General features: G+C 50.5%; 2 protein-coding genes across 2 annotated transcripts in view; one reads left to right on the top strand and one right to left on the bottom strand.

The window, feature by feature from the left end:
* LOC146007433 (uncharacterized) overlaps positions 1 to 15,068 on the bottom strand; it is a 302,630-nt gene that overhangs the window by 208,992 nt on the left and 78,570 nt on the right. The window lies entirely within an intron of this gene.
* The window catches only part of LOC146007434 (uncharacterized), a 51,929-nt gene continuing 38,269 nt past the window's right edge, over positions 1,409 to 15,068 (top strand). Inside the window, exons 1-4 of the mRNA XM_083145784.1 lie at positions 1,409 to 1,579; positions 7,876 to 7,987; positions 12,214 to 13,094; positions 13,652 to 14,236. Coding sequence (XP_083001910.1) covers positions 7,927 to 7,987; positions 12,214 to 13,094; positions 13,652 to 14,236 — 1,527 coding nt within the window. The 5' untranslated portion in view covers positions 1,409 to 1,579; positions 7,876 to 7,926. The remainder of the gene's footprint in view (positions 1,580 to 7,875; positions 7,988 to 12,213; positions 13,095 to 13,651; positions 14,237 to 15,068) is intronic.

Below are 15,068 nucleotides of genomic sequence, written 5' to 3'. Positions count from 1 at the left end.
TGCTGTGGTCAGTCTCCTTCTGTATTTGTACACGGGTACTCCCCAGAGTACTAACACGAAGGTAGCCAGTACCCCATTCTGGTATCCGGAACAGCTGTCTAAGGTGGTCTACACCCTGTCTCGCCACCAGAAATAGCTGCTGAAACTAGACTACACTTTGCCCAGCAGCCACAATGGCTAAGGTGGTCTGCACCCTATTCTGCTACCTTAAGTGGCTGGCTAAGGTGGTCTGCTCCCTATTCTGGTGCCTTGAATGGTTGGCTAAGGTGATCTGCAAAGCTGGGCAGTTAGACTCTGTGCCCTCACCAAGGAGATTAGCCAAGTCTCACGGCCAGAGAGTTTATGCATAGGTCCTACATCCTACCCGCCAAGCTTCCAGCACCATAAGTGCAGGCCGTCCAGGGACCGCAGCCTGTCACTGATCCACAACAACCATCCGGTGTGACATTGGCTAAGGTGGTCTGTGCCCTACTCTGGTACCTTGAATGGTTGGCTAAGGTGGTCTGCTCCCTACTCTGGTACCGTGAATGGTTGGCTAAGGTGGTCTGCGCCCTACTCTGGTACCTTGAATGGTTGGCTAAGGTGGTCTGCGCCCTACTCTGGTACCGTGAATGGTTGGCTTAGGTGGTCTGCGCCCTACTCTGGTACCTTGAATGGTTGGCTAAGGTGGTCTACTCCCTATTCTGGTATCCGGAACACCTGGTGAAGGTGGTTTGCTCATCATTCTAGCATCTGAAACAGCTATGGCGGTCTGCATCCTGTTCCAACACACAGAACAGCTAACTAGGGTAGTCTTCACACCATGTGGCATTTAAATAAATAAGGAGGTCTTGCTCAGGTGGTCTACACCTAGAATGGCTATCTAAGGTGGTCAACATTCGGCACATCTGTCTATGGTGGTGTCTGCCACTAGAAATGGCTAAGGTGGTCTACGCCCCATTCACACATCCAGAACAGTCTTATATGGTGGTCTGTACCCTGCCCCGGCACCCACAATGGGTATCTAAGGTGCTTTGTACCCTGAGACATCTGGCTGAGTTTGTCTGCTCCAGATCCGGTAACTAAGGCCATCTGCGCCCTGTTACAGAACTGATCATCCTGCTCAGGAAATGATGGAGGTGATGTTTTTTCTAATTAATCAATAAACTGATTGTCACTGATATTCCCAGCGTTCCGCCCCCCTGACCTCCCGACACTACCAGGGAGCCAGCGGGCGTAATATCTGCCCCCTAATCCGGGCTATATACAGGCAGCAGCAGCCAGTGTGTCCGGGGGCGGCAGCAGCGGGTTCGGGGTCTCCCCAGTGACAGCGGCTCCGTGCACGGCTGAGCACTGTCACCTCCCCGGCTGCTGCCCGGCAACGGCACAGAGAGCTCCCCAGCGGCAGAGGGCGCTGCAGGCGGCGGTTCCATTGGACGCGTCACAGTCACTAGTGGAACATGATCACTTTCGGTGTATTCGCTGCCGCGCTGCGGCCATTTTCTCGCAGTCTCCGGAAGAGGGAAGTAGCGGGCGGCGCCACCGCCGCAGAGAAGTGTCCGGACTCGGAGCTCCGGGAGAGGCGGCCAGCGGGGTGTAAGTAAGTGCTGCAGTGTCGGTGTGAGCGGTGCTGGGGAAAGGGTTACACCTGACTCCCTGCACCCCTATATACCTGTGTGTGGCTGAGCCCCTATGGACCTGTGTGTGACTGTGCCCCTATATACCTGTGTGTGGCTGTGCCCCTATGGACCTGGGTGTGGCTGTGCCCCTATGGACCTGGGTGTGGCTGTGCCCCTATGGACCTGTGTGTGACTGTGCCCCTATGGACCTGCGTGTGGCTGTGCCCCCTGTAGACCTGCGTGTGACTGCGCCCCCTATAGACCTGCGTGTGACTGCGCCCCCTATAGACCTGCGAGTGCGTGTGACTGTGCCCCTATATACATGTGTTTGACTGTGCCCCTATGGACCTGCGCGTGGCTGTGCCCCTATGGACCTGCGTGTGGCTGTGCCCCCTATAGACCTGCGTGTGACTGTGCCCCCTATAGACCTGCGAGTGCGTGTGACTGTGCCCCTATATACATGTGTTTGACTGTGCCCCTATGGACCTGCGTGTGACTGTGCCCCTATGGACCTGCGTGTGGCTGTGCCCCCTATAGACCTGCGTGTGACTGTGCCCCTGTAGACCTGCGTGTGACTGTGCCCCTATGGACCTGCGAGTGCGTGTGACTGTGCCCCTATATACGTGTTTGACTGTGCCCCTATGGACCTGCGTGTGGCTGTGCCCCTATGGACCTGCGTGTGGCTGTGCCCCTATGGACCTGCGTGTGGCTGTGCCCCCTATAGACCTGCGTGTGACTGTGCCCCCTATAGACCTGCGTGTGACTGTGCCCCCTATAGACCTGCGAGTGCGTGTGACTGTGCCCCTATATACATGTGTTTGACTGTGCCCCTATGGACCTGCGTGTGGCTGTGCCCCCTATGGACCTGCGTGTGGCTGTGCCCCCTATGGACCTGCGTGTGGCTGTGCCCCCTATAGACCTGCGTGTGACTGTGCCCCCTATAGACCTGCGAGTGCGTGTGACTGTGCCCCTATATACATGTGTTTGACTGTGCCCCTATGGACCTGCGTGTGACTGTGCCCCTATGGACCTGCGTGTGACTGTGCCCCTATGGACCTGCGTGTGGCTGTGCCCCTATGGACCTGCGTGTGGCTGTGCCCCCTATAGACCTGCGTGTGACTGTGCCCCCTATAGACCTGCGAGTGCGTGTGACTGTGCCCCTATATACATGTGTTTGACTGTGCCCCTATGGACCTGCGTGTGGCTGTGCCCCCTATGGACCTGCGTGTGGCTGTGCCCCCTATGGACCTGCGTGTGGCTGTGCCCCCTATAGACCTGCGTGTGACTGTGCCCCCTATAGACCTGCGAGTGCGTGTGACTGTGCCCCTATATACATGTGTTTGACTGTGCCCCTATGGACCTGCGTGTGACTGTGCCCCTATGGACCTGCGTGTGACTGTGCCCCTATGGACCTGCGTGTGACTGTGCCCCTATGGACCTGCGTGTGGCTGTGCCCCTATGGACCTGCGTGTGGCTGTGCCCCCTATAGACCTGCGTGTGACTGTGCCCCTGTAGACCTGCGTGTGACTGTGCCCCCTATAGACCTGCGAGTGCGTGTGACTGTGCCCCTATATACATGTGTTTGACTGTGCCCCTATGGACCTGCGTGTGACTGTGCCCCTATGGACCTGCGTGTGGCTGTGCCCCTATGGACCTGTGTGTGGCTGTGCCCCCTGTAGACCTGCGTGTGGCTGTGCCCCCTGTAGACCTGCGTGTGACTGTGCCCCTGTAGACCTGCGTGTGACTGTGCCCCTGTGGACCTGCGTGTGGCTGTGCCCCTATGGACCTGCGTGTGGCTGTGCCCCCTATGGACCTGCGTGTGGCTGTGCCCCCTATGGACCTGCGTGTGACTGTGCCCCTGTAGACCTGTGTGTGGCTGTGCCCCCTGTAGACCTGCGTGTGGCTGTGCCCCCTGTAGACCTGTGTGTGGCTGTGCCCCCTGTAGACCTGCGTGTGGCTGTGCCCCCTGTAGACCTGTGTGTGGCTGTGCCCCCTGTAGACCTGCGTGTGCGTGTAACTGTGCCCCCATAGACCTGCGTGTGACTGTGCCCCCATGGACCTGCGTGTGACTGCGCCCCCATGGACCTGCGTGTGACTGCACCCCTTTGGACCTGCGTGTGACTGCACCCCTTTGGACCTGCGTGTGGCTGTGCCCCTATGGACCTGCGTGTGGCTGTGCCCCTATAGACCTGTGTGTGTGTGACTGCGCCCCTATGGACCTCTGTGTGTGACTGCGCCCCTATGGACCTGTGTGTGTGTGACTGCGCCCCTATGGACCGCCATGTGACTGCGCCCCTATGGACCTCTGTGTGTGACTGCGCCCCTATGGACCTCTGTGTGTGACTGCGCCCCTATGGACCTCTGTGTGTGACTGCGCCCCTATGGACCTCTGTGTGTGACTGCGCCCCTATGGGCCTCTGTGTGTGACTGCGCCCCTATGGGCCTGTGTGTGTGACTGCGCCCCTATGGGCCTGTGTGTGTGACTGCGCCCCTATGGACCGCCATGTGACTGGGGAAGTGAGGGGCTGTGGGAGCGTCACAGTGACATCACTTATCTCTATCACTGACACAGGGACCTGACTGGGGAGGTGAGGGGGTCTGGGAGCGTCACAGTGACATCACTCTTATCTCTATTACTGACACAGGGACCTGACCGGGGAGGTGAAGGGGTCTGGGAGCGTCACAGTGACATCACTCTTATCTCTATTACTGACACGGGGACCTGACTGGGGAGGTGAGGGGGTCTGGGAGCGTCACAGTGACATCACTCTTATCTCTATTACTGACACGGGGACCTGACTGGGGAGGTGAGGGGGTCTGGGAGCGTCACAGTGACATCACTCTTATCTCTATTACTGACACAGGGACCTGACCGGGGAGGGGAAGGGGTCTGTTAGCGTCACAGTGACATCACTCTTATCTCTATCACTGACACAGGGACCTGACCGGGGAGGGGGTCTGGGAGCGTCACGGTGACATCACTCTTATCTCTATCACTGACACAGGGACCTGACCGGGGAGGTGAGGGGGTCTGGGAGCGTCACAGTGACATCACTCTTATATCTATTACTGACACAGGGACCTGACGGGGGAGGTTTCTTTTCATCTGTACTTAGTGGAACCCATTTTGCATAAGTTATTGAAGTAAAAAATAAAAAAGACGGAGCTGGTGATGTCACACTCCCAGCTGGCAGCGAAGTTTGTTCATGCTGTACCTGCACAGCGCTGTCAGTACCCAGAGTTAAGGAACACTTATCAGGCGCAAAAAAAGATGAAATAAGCAGATATATACTAAACATTTTATACTTGTCCAACTGTAAAACATAATACATTTGGTGATCTTGTAATACTGAATATATTGAATGCTAGAGTTCCCTCCTAAACACCATTATGGGTGCAGCCATGTTGAAATCGGTCACCTGACTTTCCTCAGCCATTCAGGGCCCTGCACCCATATCAGCTGTTAGCATCTTCCAATGGGTGAACACACAGTACTATAAAGGGAACTTCCTGACCAACCAAATTTGCCAGTACAATGTCGCTTCTGCAGAAGTAACATCTCGGTGCTGAGCTCCCTGGTACTTTCTATCCGCACGGTTCCAGTCCGTCCAATCCAGTTCCAGTCTGGTTACTTCACATCTGTGCTCTGCTCCAGCTTTCAGTTCCAATGTAGATACTCAGGGACTTGTTCCTAGCAGCAGCAAACATCCGGTTCCAGTCTTGTCACCGATCCCCCTTCTGTTTCCGTCATCAATCTGGTTCCTATTTAATTACTATCCAGTTCCAGCCCAGTAATCAATATGGTTCTGTTATGTCTCTGCGGAATACCCTGTATATACAAACATTAGTGGCAATGGGCATACACATAAACATTGGTGGTCAGTGGGCATACACATATATAAACAATGGTGGGCACTGGGCATACATATTTCACGCAAGGAATCCTACATTAATCACAAAGTATGTAAGTAGGCAAGCGATATAGAGTGACGCATATTACGAGCATGATGTCGCAGAAGAGCGCTCATCAATTAATTAGGAACAAGGCAGTGGGGTAAACTGAATGTCCTGTGGGGTGCCAATCAAGCCTGGCACTCAGAGTAAGAAGCAGAATGGACAAGTTAGGGTAATTGTAAGGACTGTGCTAATTACACAGGTTGTGTGCATGATGTGTGGTCAGCAGGCTACATGGTCGACATTGTGTCAACTGTTTTACAAAAAGCATGTGTAGGACAGTTGTTCATCTAAACCGAGGGGTTGTACTGTTTGTAGTTTATAGATCCACCTCGCTTCAAGTTGAAGGAGCTGGCGGCCTCTGTCACCTCCTCTGGAGTTCGGGGGTACACAATCAATTATATTGTCAATATATATATATATATAATATAAAAAATCTGGCGCAGGTGGACAGTGTCAGCAATAATGTATACATTACTGGCAATACAGTAATATATATAAACCCCGCCCATTATGTAAATCACCTTTTCTATGAAAGATTTTCAGCAAAGTCTTTCGCCTCCTGAAAAGCTCTCGCTCTTTGGGGAAAATAGCTCAGTGTGTACGCACTACTTTGGTGAAAGATATATCTATCATAGATTTTGGCAAAGTATTTTGAAGTGAAAATCTTCTAGTGTGTGTGGGCCTTAAGGCTTCACCTATAATAGCCATGTTTGTGTCCGGCCCCAGCCCGGTGCCACCAGGTATTATAGGGAACAAGGTGCCTAATACCTCTAAACTGGACAAGAGGAAAAACTAACTAAAACCCAGTAAACAAGCAAACAGAAAGTGGCACAATTGTTCCCAATGGGTAATTTGAGGAATGACCCCCAAACGGACTCTAGAGGCCTAAGGGATACAGTCATTAGGTCTACACCAACTGGTTTGACATGGGTCTAGGTCGACAGGTAAGTAGGTCGACACAAGCAATAGGTTGACAGTCAAAAGGTCCACATGGGGTTTTTCACTGTTTTTTGAGCCGACATGTGCCGGCAGGCAGTATTTCATGCACTACCATCCACTAGGGTGTGGTGGGAGAATAAAATAGTGTGCCCGAAGCATTGCGAGCAATGCGGGGTTATGCAGTGTACTTCAAACTGTGTCAATGTCGACTGATTTGACATTCGGGTCAAAAAACAGTGTTGACCTTGCCCATGTCGACCCAGTGCTTGTCGACCAAACCTAGTTGGTGTAGACCTAACAACCCAGGCCTAGTCAGAAGGTAAAAGCACAGAAGTAATGACCCCTCTGCTCTGTGTACAAAATATGGAAAATCACTCTGCATGGAGGTATAGGAAATAACAACATACACACGAGCAGTGTTAATGAATGCTACTATGCATGAAGATGTTAAACAAAAGTAACTCACAAGTATAATGCTGGTAAATGCAACAATGCATAAAGATGTTACACAAAATAATTAACAAGTACAAAGGCGCACAGTGTTTTAGAAGCCACTTGACCTGGAAGAGAGACAAAAAAACTCTAAACAGAATCTCTCACAGAATGCTAGTAAGGCACAATGATGGCAAGGGGGTGCACTTATCTCAACCTCCTAGGTTCTGCAGGGCCTGTGTCCTACAGGACTGTTACTGGACTCAGAAACAGGGACTTGCGGCAGACAGCAATTCCAACAGCAAACTAAGGCAAGGCAGCAGCACGTGGAGTCTGGACAGCAGACCCACGGCTGGGAACTCAGGCTGGAACACTAACCAACAGACTGCACAGTGAGAAGCCACTGCTGTGGAACAAAACAGGAAATATAACCAGCAGGGAGCAGCTGGTCAGAATCCCTAATGACAGGTAATCAGCTAATGAGAAAAATCAGACCAGGTTGCTTAGCAACAGCTAAATAACAAACCAGCAGCAGCACACCTAACCGGTTCCAGTTCAGTCATCTATCTGGTTCTAGCCTGTCCCATTTCCTGTTGCTACCCCTCCTGTAGCACATATACATTCATGGATTGTACTAAATCATAAAAGCTATAACCTATAACAGAATGTAATGGACTGTATTTCCTATTTTAAGCAGCTTTTGCAGCCTGCTGGGAACAACAGCCAGGTAATCAGCACCTGTAACCTTGGCTTACACCTCTGCTGGGTACAGGGCTCCTGATGCTGGACAAGCTGGCCAGGAGATATACACAGTGCTGCTGCCTATCCCAAATACACTGCCAGCACATATAAACATAGATGTGAAGATGCATGTAATATATGTTCTTAGCAGCCCCCCGTCAGTAATATTCAGACATTATTAATGTATTTTATTTTGTGATTTAATTAGGGTGAAACACTGACCGATATTAAAGAACAAAATAAAGAGGGAGAAGAAGAGATGGATGTGATGGGTGACCAGCAGTGTAAGGAGGAGGAAATCCCTGCAGGTATCAGCACAGGTGAGTAATAATCACTAAGTACAGAACAGAGGGTAACTCTGTGATGCTGCCGCAGTGAGTACTCGGAGAGTGAATGACAGGAAGGGACGGCTTGGGGGAGGTAACAGGAAGTGGCGGCAGGAGTGTCATTGTCATTATCAGGGCGTGTTCCTGCCATCAGCTGTGACCATGTATGTAGAGAAACACGGGCCAGTATCGGTACTGCAGCGGCCAGTCTGCGTGACCATAGAATCAGGGAGCCGATGTTCCCCATTTCTGTGATGGTGCCGTGTATGGTGAGGTGGTTGCTGAGGACCTTGCAATGGCTCCGGGGGCCGTGTCTCATCTTGGCTGGGCAGCTGCTCACGTGTGATGGTTACCAGGTCTGTAACCTCAGACATGGCAGCTGCGTAGGCTTCTGTGTACTAATCACATTCACATATTCTCCTTGTTCAGTCTCTACAGTATTATCTTATTCTATACCCTCTTCTGTCAGCTCAGACTAATGAGGGAAATGTATCTGCCCCGTGGGTAACGCTGGAGCCAACATCTCCTCTTACACCAATGTTCTCAGCTGTTCCCACAGCCTCCCCGCAGCCTGGTGCTGCTCCTACAAGGCACATTGCCGCAGTGATTCCATCATTAGTCAGTGGGAGGAGACCCGGTGACATTAGTAGAAGTAGTTTATTTATTTATAAGGCGCCACAAAGTGTCCGCAGCGCCGTACATAGCAAACATAAAAACAATTTACAAGGTAACGTACAGGGTGCGTTGATAAAATGCAGCATAAATAGGGGTATAGCTGATAGGACTAAAATCAGCATCAGTTCAGAAGTAGGTTTTGAAATTGTTGAGGAGACTGAGGATGAAGTAGAGGAAGGGAAGAACAGGACAGGAGCACAGGTGAGGTAAAGAGGTAGGGTGAGTACGTGAGGAAGGAGGACCCTACTCATAAGAGTTAACAGACTAAAAGGAGGTGGGTGGACGAACGAAAAACAATAGGATAAGTAGGAATGGAGGCAGGATAGGAGGATCAAAAGAGGTTCGGAGGAGGAGGGATAGGCTAGTCAAAAGAAGTGGGTAAGGAAATCAGAAAGCCTGATGGGTGGCGGGAGGTTGTTCCAGTGCAGGGGGGGCAGCGCGAGAGAAGTCTTGGACACGGGAGTGGGAGGAGGTGATTAGGTGAGAGGTCAGTCGGAGGTCAGTGGTGGAGCGAAGAGGACGGGAGGGAGTGTGGATAGAGATCAGTGAAGAGAGGTAAGAAGCAGCTGAGGAGGAGAGAGAGCCTTGTAGGTGAAGGTGAGGAGTTTAAAGAGAACTCGGAAAGGAATGGGGAGCCAGTGAAGAGATAGCCAGAGGGGGAAGGTGGAGGCAGAGCAGCGGGAGAGGAAGATGAGCCTAGCAGCAGCGTTAACAATGGATTGGAGAGGTGCGAGGCGGGTGAGAGGTAGCCCGAAGAGAAGGATGTTGCAGTAGTCAAGGCGGGAGATGACAAGATAGTGAATGAGAATTTTGGTCGCGTCAGTGGAGAGGAATGGTCTGATGCGCGAGATGTTGCGGAGGTGAAAGCGGCAAGACTGTGAGAGCACGAATGTGGGGGGTGAAAGAGAGGGAGGAGTCAATGATGACACCGAGGCATCGCGTTTGGTCAGTGGAGGTGATCTCGGTTTCACCAATGCTGATGGAGATAGTGGGAGAAGAGGGGATGTTCGGGGGATGGAAGATTATTGGCTCCTGCGTTACCAACAGGGCAGATTAATTTCCCTCCTGTGCAGTATCACCTGTCATAGTGCCCATTATCTCCCTGTGTTAAGGAGCCCATACACGCTGCAATGCGGCGGCTCCATTTTGTACTTTGAGATGCGCGCTCCTGCGCATCTCATTGTACAGTACAAAAAGTATGTGCTGCACAAACTTTTTGTACTAGCTTTTCATTGCATCGCATTGCATGCACAAGGCATGCGATGCGATGTGTACTATTAAAGTACAAAACGTACGCCCACAACGGAGCGTGTATGGGCTCCTATATGGTGTCTTCCATGTCCTAGAGCTTACAGTCCCCACCTACCAAGTACCTCAGCCTATAACAGCCACTTTCCCAGATCTGCAGTCATTCACTGGTATTCTGCAGCCACCAGGACTTCAGCCCCAAGTAGTGTAAGCTCGAGATCACATACAGATATATTTACATGGAACAGACACCTCAGAGATTACTAAAAGTAAACCGCATGCCAGATCTTCACTATAGCACAGGTAATCCTCACTGAAGAGTATGCTCACCAATTGTCCAAGCAGCATTCTGTGTGATCTCCTTCTGTACCCTACTCCTCTGTCCTGCCCCATTCTCCAGCTCAGTCCTGATGTCCCCATTCTGTGTGATCTCCTTCTGTACCCTACTCCTCTGTCCTGCCCCATTCTCCAGCTCAGTCCTGATGTCCCTATTCTGTATGATCTCCTTCTGTACCTTACTCCTCTGTCCTGCCCCATTCTCCAGCTCAGTCCTGATGTCCCCATTCTGTATGATCTCCTTCTGTACCCTACTCCTCTGTCCTGCCCCATTCTCCAGCTCAGTCCTGATGTCTCCATTCTGTGTGATCTCCTTCTGTACCCTACTCCTCTGTCCTGCCGCTGCCCCATTCTCCAGCTCAGTCCTGATGTCCCCATTCTGTGTAAACTCCTTCTGTACCCTACTCCTCTGCCCTGCCCCATTCTCCAGCTCAGTCCTGATGCCCCATTCTGTGTGATCTCCTTCTGTACCCTACTCCTCTGTCCTGCCGCTGCCCCATTCTCCAGCTCAGTCCTGATGTCCCCATTCTGTGTGATCTCCTTCTGTACCCCACTCCTCTGTCCTGCCCCATTCTCCAGCTCACTCCTGATGCCCCCATTCTGTGTGATCTCCATCTGTACCCTACTCCTCTGTCCTGCCGCTGCCCCATTCTCCAGCTCAGTCCTGATGTCCCATTCTGTGTGATCTCCTTCTGTACCCTACTCCCTGTCCTGCCCCATTCTCCAGCTCAGTCCTGATGCCCCCATTCTGTGTGATCTCCTTCTGTACCCTACTCCTCTGTCCTGCCGCTGCCCCATTCTCCAGCTCAGTCCTGATGTCCCCATTCTGTGTGATCTCCTTCTGTACCCTACTCCTCTGTCCTGCCCCATTCTCCAGCTCAGTCCTGATGTCCCCATTCTGTGTGATCTCCTTCTGTACCTTACTCCTCTGTCCTGCCACTGCCCCATTCTCCAGCTCAGTCCTGATGTCCCCATTCTGTGTGATCTCCTTCTGTACCCTACTCCTCTGTCCTGCCCCATTCTCCAGCTCAGTCCTGATGCCCCCATTCTGTGTGATCTCCTTCTGTACCCTACTCCTCTGTCCTGCCCCATCGTCCAGCTCAGTCCTGATGTCCCCATTCTGTGTGATCTCCTTCTGTACCCTACTCCTCTGTCCTGCCCCATTCTCCAGCTCAGTCCTGATGTCCCCATTCTGTGTGATCTCCTTCTGTACCCTACTCCTCTGTCCTGTTGCTGCCTCATTGTCCAGTTTCCTTACAGTTAGCATCTTAGTCACATCATAGTTGGGTCCTCATGCCCCGGGCATCCATACACCACGTGGTACGAGATGCCCGGTGACACCACGAGAGGAGTAGTGCCCCATATGTTTCCTTACATTTAGCATCTTAGTCACATCATAGTTGGGTCCTAATGCCCCGGGTATCTATACACCACGTGGTACAAGATGCCCGGTGACACCACGAGAGGAGTAGTGCACCGTATGTTTCCTTACAATAGGCATCTTAGTCACATCGCAGGTGCAGAGAAAAGCCTCTGATTGCACTACAGACTCTGGGCTGTGACTTGGTGTCGCACACGTACAGTCACAGATGACGCACAACAGAACGTGTGATATACGCTGCTGGCACTGCATTGTGGTGCTTTGTGTATGTGTTCAGCCTCAGTCACACACTGATGTACAAATGTCGCACACACCAGAGATCAGTGTACACTAGCAATGTCGTTCTTCCACCTCTGTCTGTTTTACTTCTCCAAATAAGATGCACATTTGGGATGAGAGACACTCTGTGCTGCTGTGGGGCACGGGGCCTGGCACGCAGAGGGCTATACGGTGCTTCTGCAGTAATTAAGGACTCATCTGTGGAAATGCTCCACAGTGTAACACAAGATCTCTCTTTCCATGCGTCTGTTATTCCCAAGAAGGAATTACCCTGATGGATAAACCCCATTTTGTTTTTCAGATTTGAAAATAGAAGATGACATCACAGGAAGTTCTCCAGGAGAAAACCGCATTCCTCTAACTATACATTCAGTCCATCACAGTGCAGATACATCAGCTGATCCCTCCGATAGTGAGGAATGTTCCACTGATGACAGTGATAGTAAGGAATGTCCCACTGATGACACCGATAATGAGGAATGTTCCACTGATGACACCGATAATGAGGAATGTTCCACTGATGCCACCGATAATGAGGAATGTTCTACTGATGACGCCGATAATGAGGAATGTTCCACTGATGGCACCGATAATGAGGAATGTTCCACTGATGCCACCGATAATGAGGAATGTTCCACTGATGACACCGATAATGAGGAATGTTCCACTGATGCCACATTTGGTACACCTAGTACATCTCGCAAAGTATTTGCCTGTTGTGAATGTGATAAGTGTTTTCCATGTAAGTCAAAGTTAGTTGAACATCAGAGAACTCACACAGGGGAGAGGCCGTTTCCATGCTCTGAGTGTGGGAAATGTTTTAAAGTAAAGTCTTATCTTATAACACATCAGAGAGTTCACACAGGGGAGAAGCCATTTATGTGTTCTGTGTGTGGGAAATGTTATAAAATGAAAGCGCATCTTAATGTGCATCATAGAACCCACACAGGAGAGATGATGTTTCCATGTTCTGAGTGCGAGAAATGTTTTACACTTAAATCAGCTCTTGTCCTACATCATAGAACTCACACAGGTGAGAAGCCATTTTCATGTTCCGAGTGCGGGAAATGTTTTGCTTTGAAAGATGATCTTGTTAAACATCAGAGAACTCACACAGGTGAGAAGCCATTTCCATGTTCTGAGTGTGGGAAATATTTTGCACAAAAAAAAGATCGGTACATGTGAGTTATCCGGACGCCCGATTTCAAAATCGGGTCGGATCGGGCACATCGCATCGCATCGCATGCGACCATCGGATGCGATGCGATGCGATGCGATGCGATGACCCGATTTTTCCATAGGAATCAATGTTAAAATGGACTGAGTCCATTTTAACATGGAATTCAATGGGAAAAAGGGGTCCTTTTCATACCCCTACTATCCAAGTGGGCATGGAGTTGGATATAAACCTGTGGCGAGCGTAGCGAGCCACCGAGCCCGAAGCGTGGCGAGCGTAGCGAGCCCCGCGAGGGGACACGGAATACCGTCCCCTCGCGGGGCTCGCTTCGCTCGCCACGCTTCGGGCTCGGTGGCTCGCTACGCTCGCCACAGGTTTATATCCAACTCCATGCCCACTTGGATAGTAGGGGTATGAAAAGGACCCCTTTTTCCATAGGAATCATTTTAACATTGATTCCTATGGAAAAATCGGGTCATCGCATCCGATGGTCGCATGCGATGCGATGCGATGCGATGCGATATCGCATCGCATCGCATCTGATTGTATGCCTTAACTTAAGGCATACAATCAAAAAATCGGGCGTCCAGATAACTCACAAGTACCAAAAGATCTTGGGAGGCATCAGAGAATTCACACAGGGGAGAAGCCGTATGCATGTTCTGAGTGTGGGAAATGTTATACACAGAGAGCACATCTTGTCCTACATCAGAGAACTCACACAGGGGAGAAGCCGTATGCATGTTCTGAGTGTGGGAAATGTTTTCCACATAAATCAGCTCTTGTTGCACATCAGAGAACTCACACAGGGGAGAAGCCGTTTCCTTGTTCTGAATGTGGAAAATGTTTTATATATAAATCAAAACTTAATAGACATCAGCTAAGCCACACAGGGGAGAAGCAGTTTCCATGTGCTGAGTGTGAGAAATGTTTTGCCCTGAAAGGAGATCTTGTTAAACATCAGAGAATTCACACAGGGGAGAAGTTTTTATGCTCTGAATGTGGGAAATGTTTTACACAAAAACAAACGCTTTGTGCTCATCAGAGAACTCACACAGGGGAGAAGCCGTATGCATGTTCTGAGTGCGGGAAATGTTTTATATATAAACATCATCTGGTTAGACACCAGAAAATCCACACACAGGTGTAATGTAATACCCGGAAGATAAGGGAAATGATACAGGCTGGTTACATTACTCTGACAGTAAAAAGGAGAAATGTTGGCATAAATATGATGTATTCACTTATACCAAATTGTCAGGCGCTGTTTGATCTTAAATATTCATTATATAACCTTATTATTAATATCGGTCTCTATAGGATTTTTCGTGTCAGTGCATACACGAGTAGTCTAAGGGGGACATTTACTAAGATGTGTATTCTGCTTCACATGTGGTGTTGCTATGGGCAACCAATCAGAATCTACTTCCTGCCTGTCACAGTGTCACGATCGCGCTGCGGGGTCCTCCTCAGCGTTCGGCTCAGGTGTCCCTTTGATAGTCAGATATGAGCTGTCCCGGGGAAGCAGGAGGCTGACATCTCAGTGTTTGAATATTGGCTTCTTTATCCGGGATTAGTTGTAGATTCAGAGCATTTTCTACTTTGTCTCTCATTCGCCATTCAATGTGTTAAATAAGACGGTGGACAGCAGAAGGCAATTGTGAGGGTGAGAACTAATGCTGCCCATACACTTGTGAGTTATTACATGTAATCATTTGCTTTTGACCACATCTGGCTGATAGATGAAATGTTTGTATGCATTTTAATGGGACCATTAAACAGGATGCGCGGGCACGCCTTTGAACGCTGCACCGATAGATCGTATGTGCTGCACATCATTTCTGTTGAATTGCAGGAGCGATCCCATGTAGTTTTTAACCACATGCAATCGCTCAAATGCAATCCACGGGTGGGGGGGGGGCAGCGGAGAGAACGCTTTCAGTGGCTTGGGGAGAGGGGGCCGAAGGGAGCGCTGGAGG

This window comes from Crinia signifera, chromosome 6, assembly GCF_055691185.1.
Source record: "Crinia signifera chromosome 6, ASM5569118v1, whole genome shotgun sequence".
Classification (NCBI taxonomy): domain Eukaryota; kingdom Metazoa; phylum Chordata; class Amphibia; order Anura; family Myobatrachidae; genus Crinia; species Crinia signifera.
Note: the sequence above shows the minus strand (reverse complement) of the source record. Positions and strands in the feature narration are given on the sequence as shown.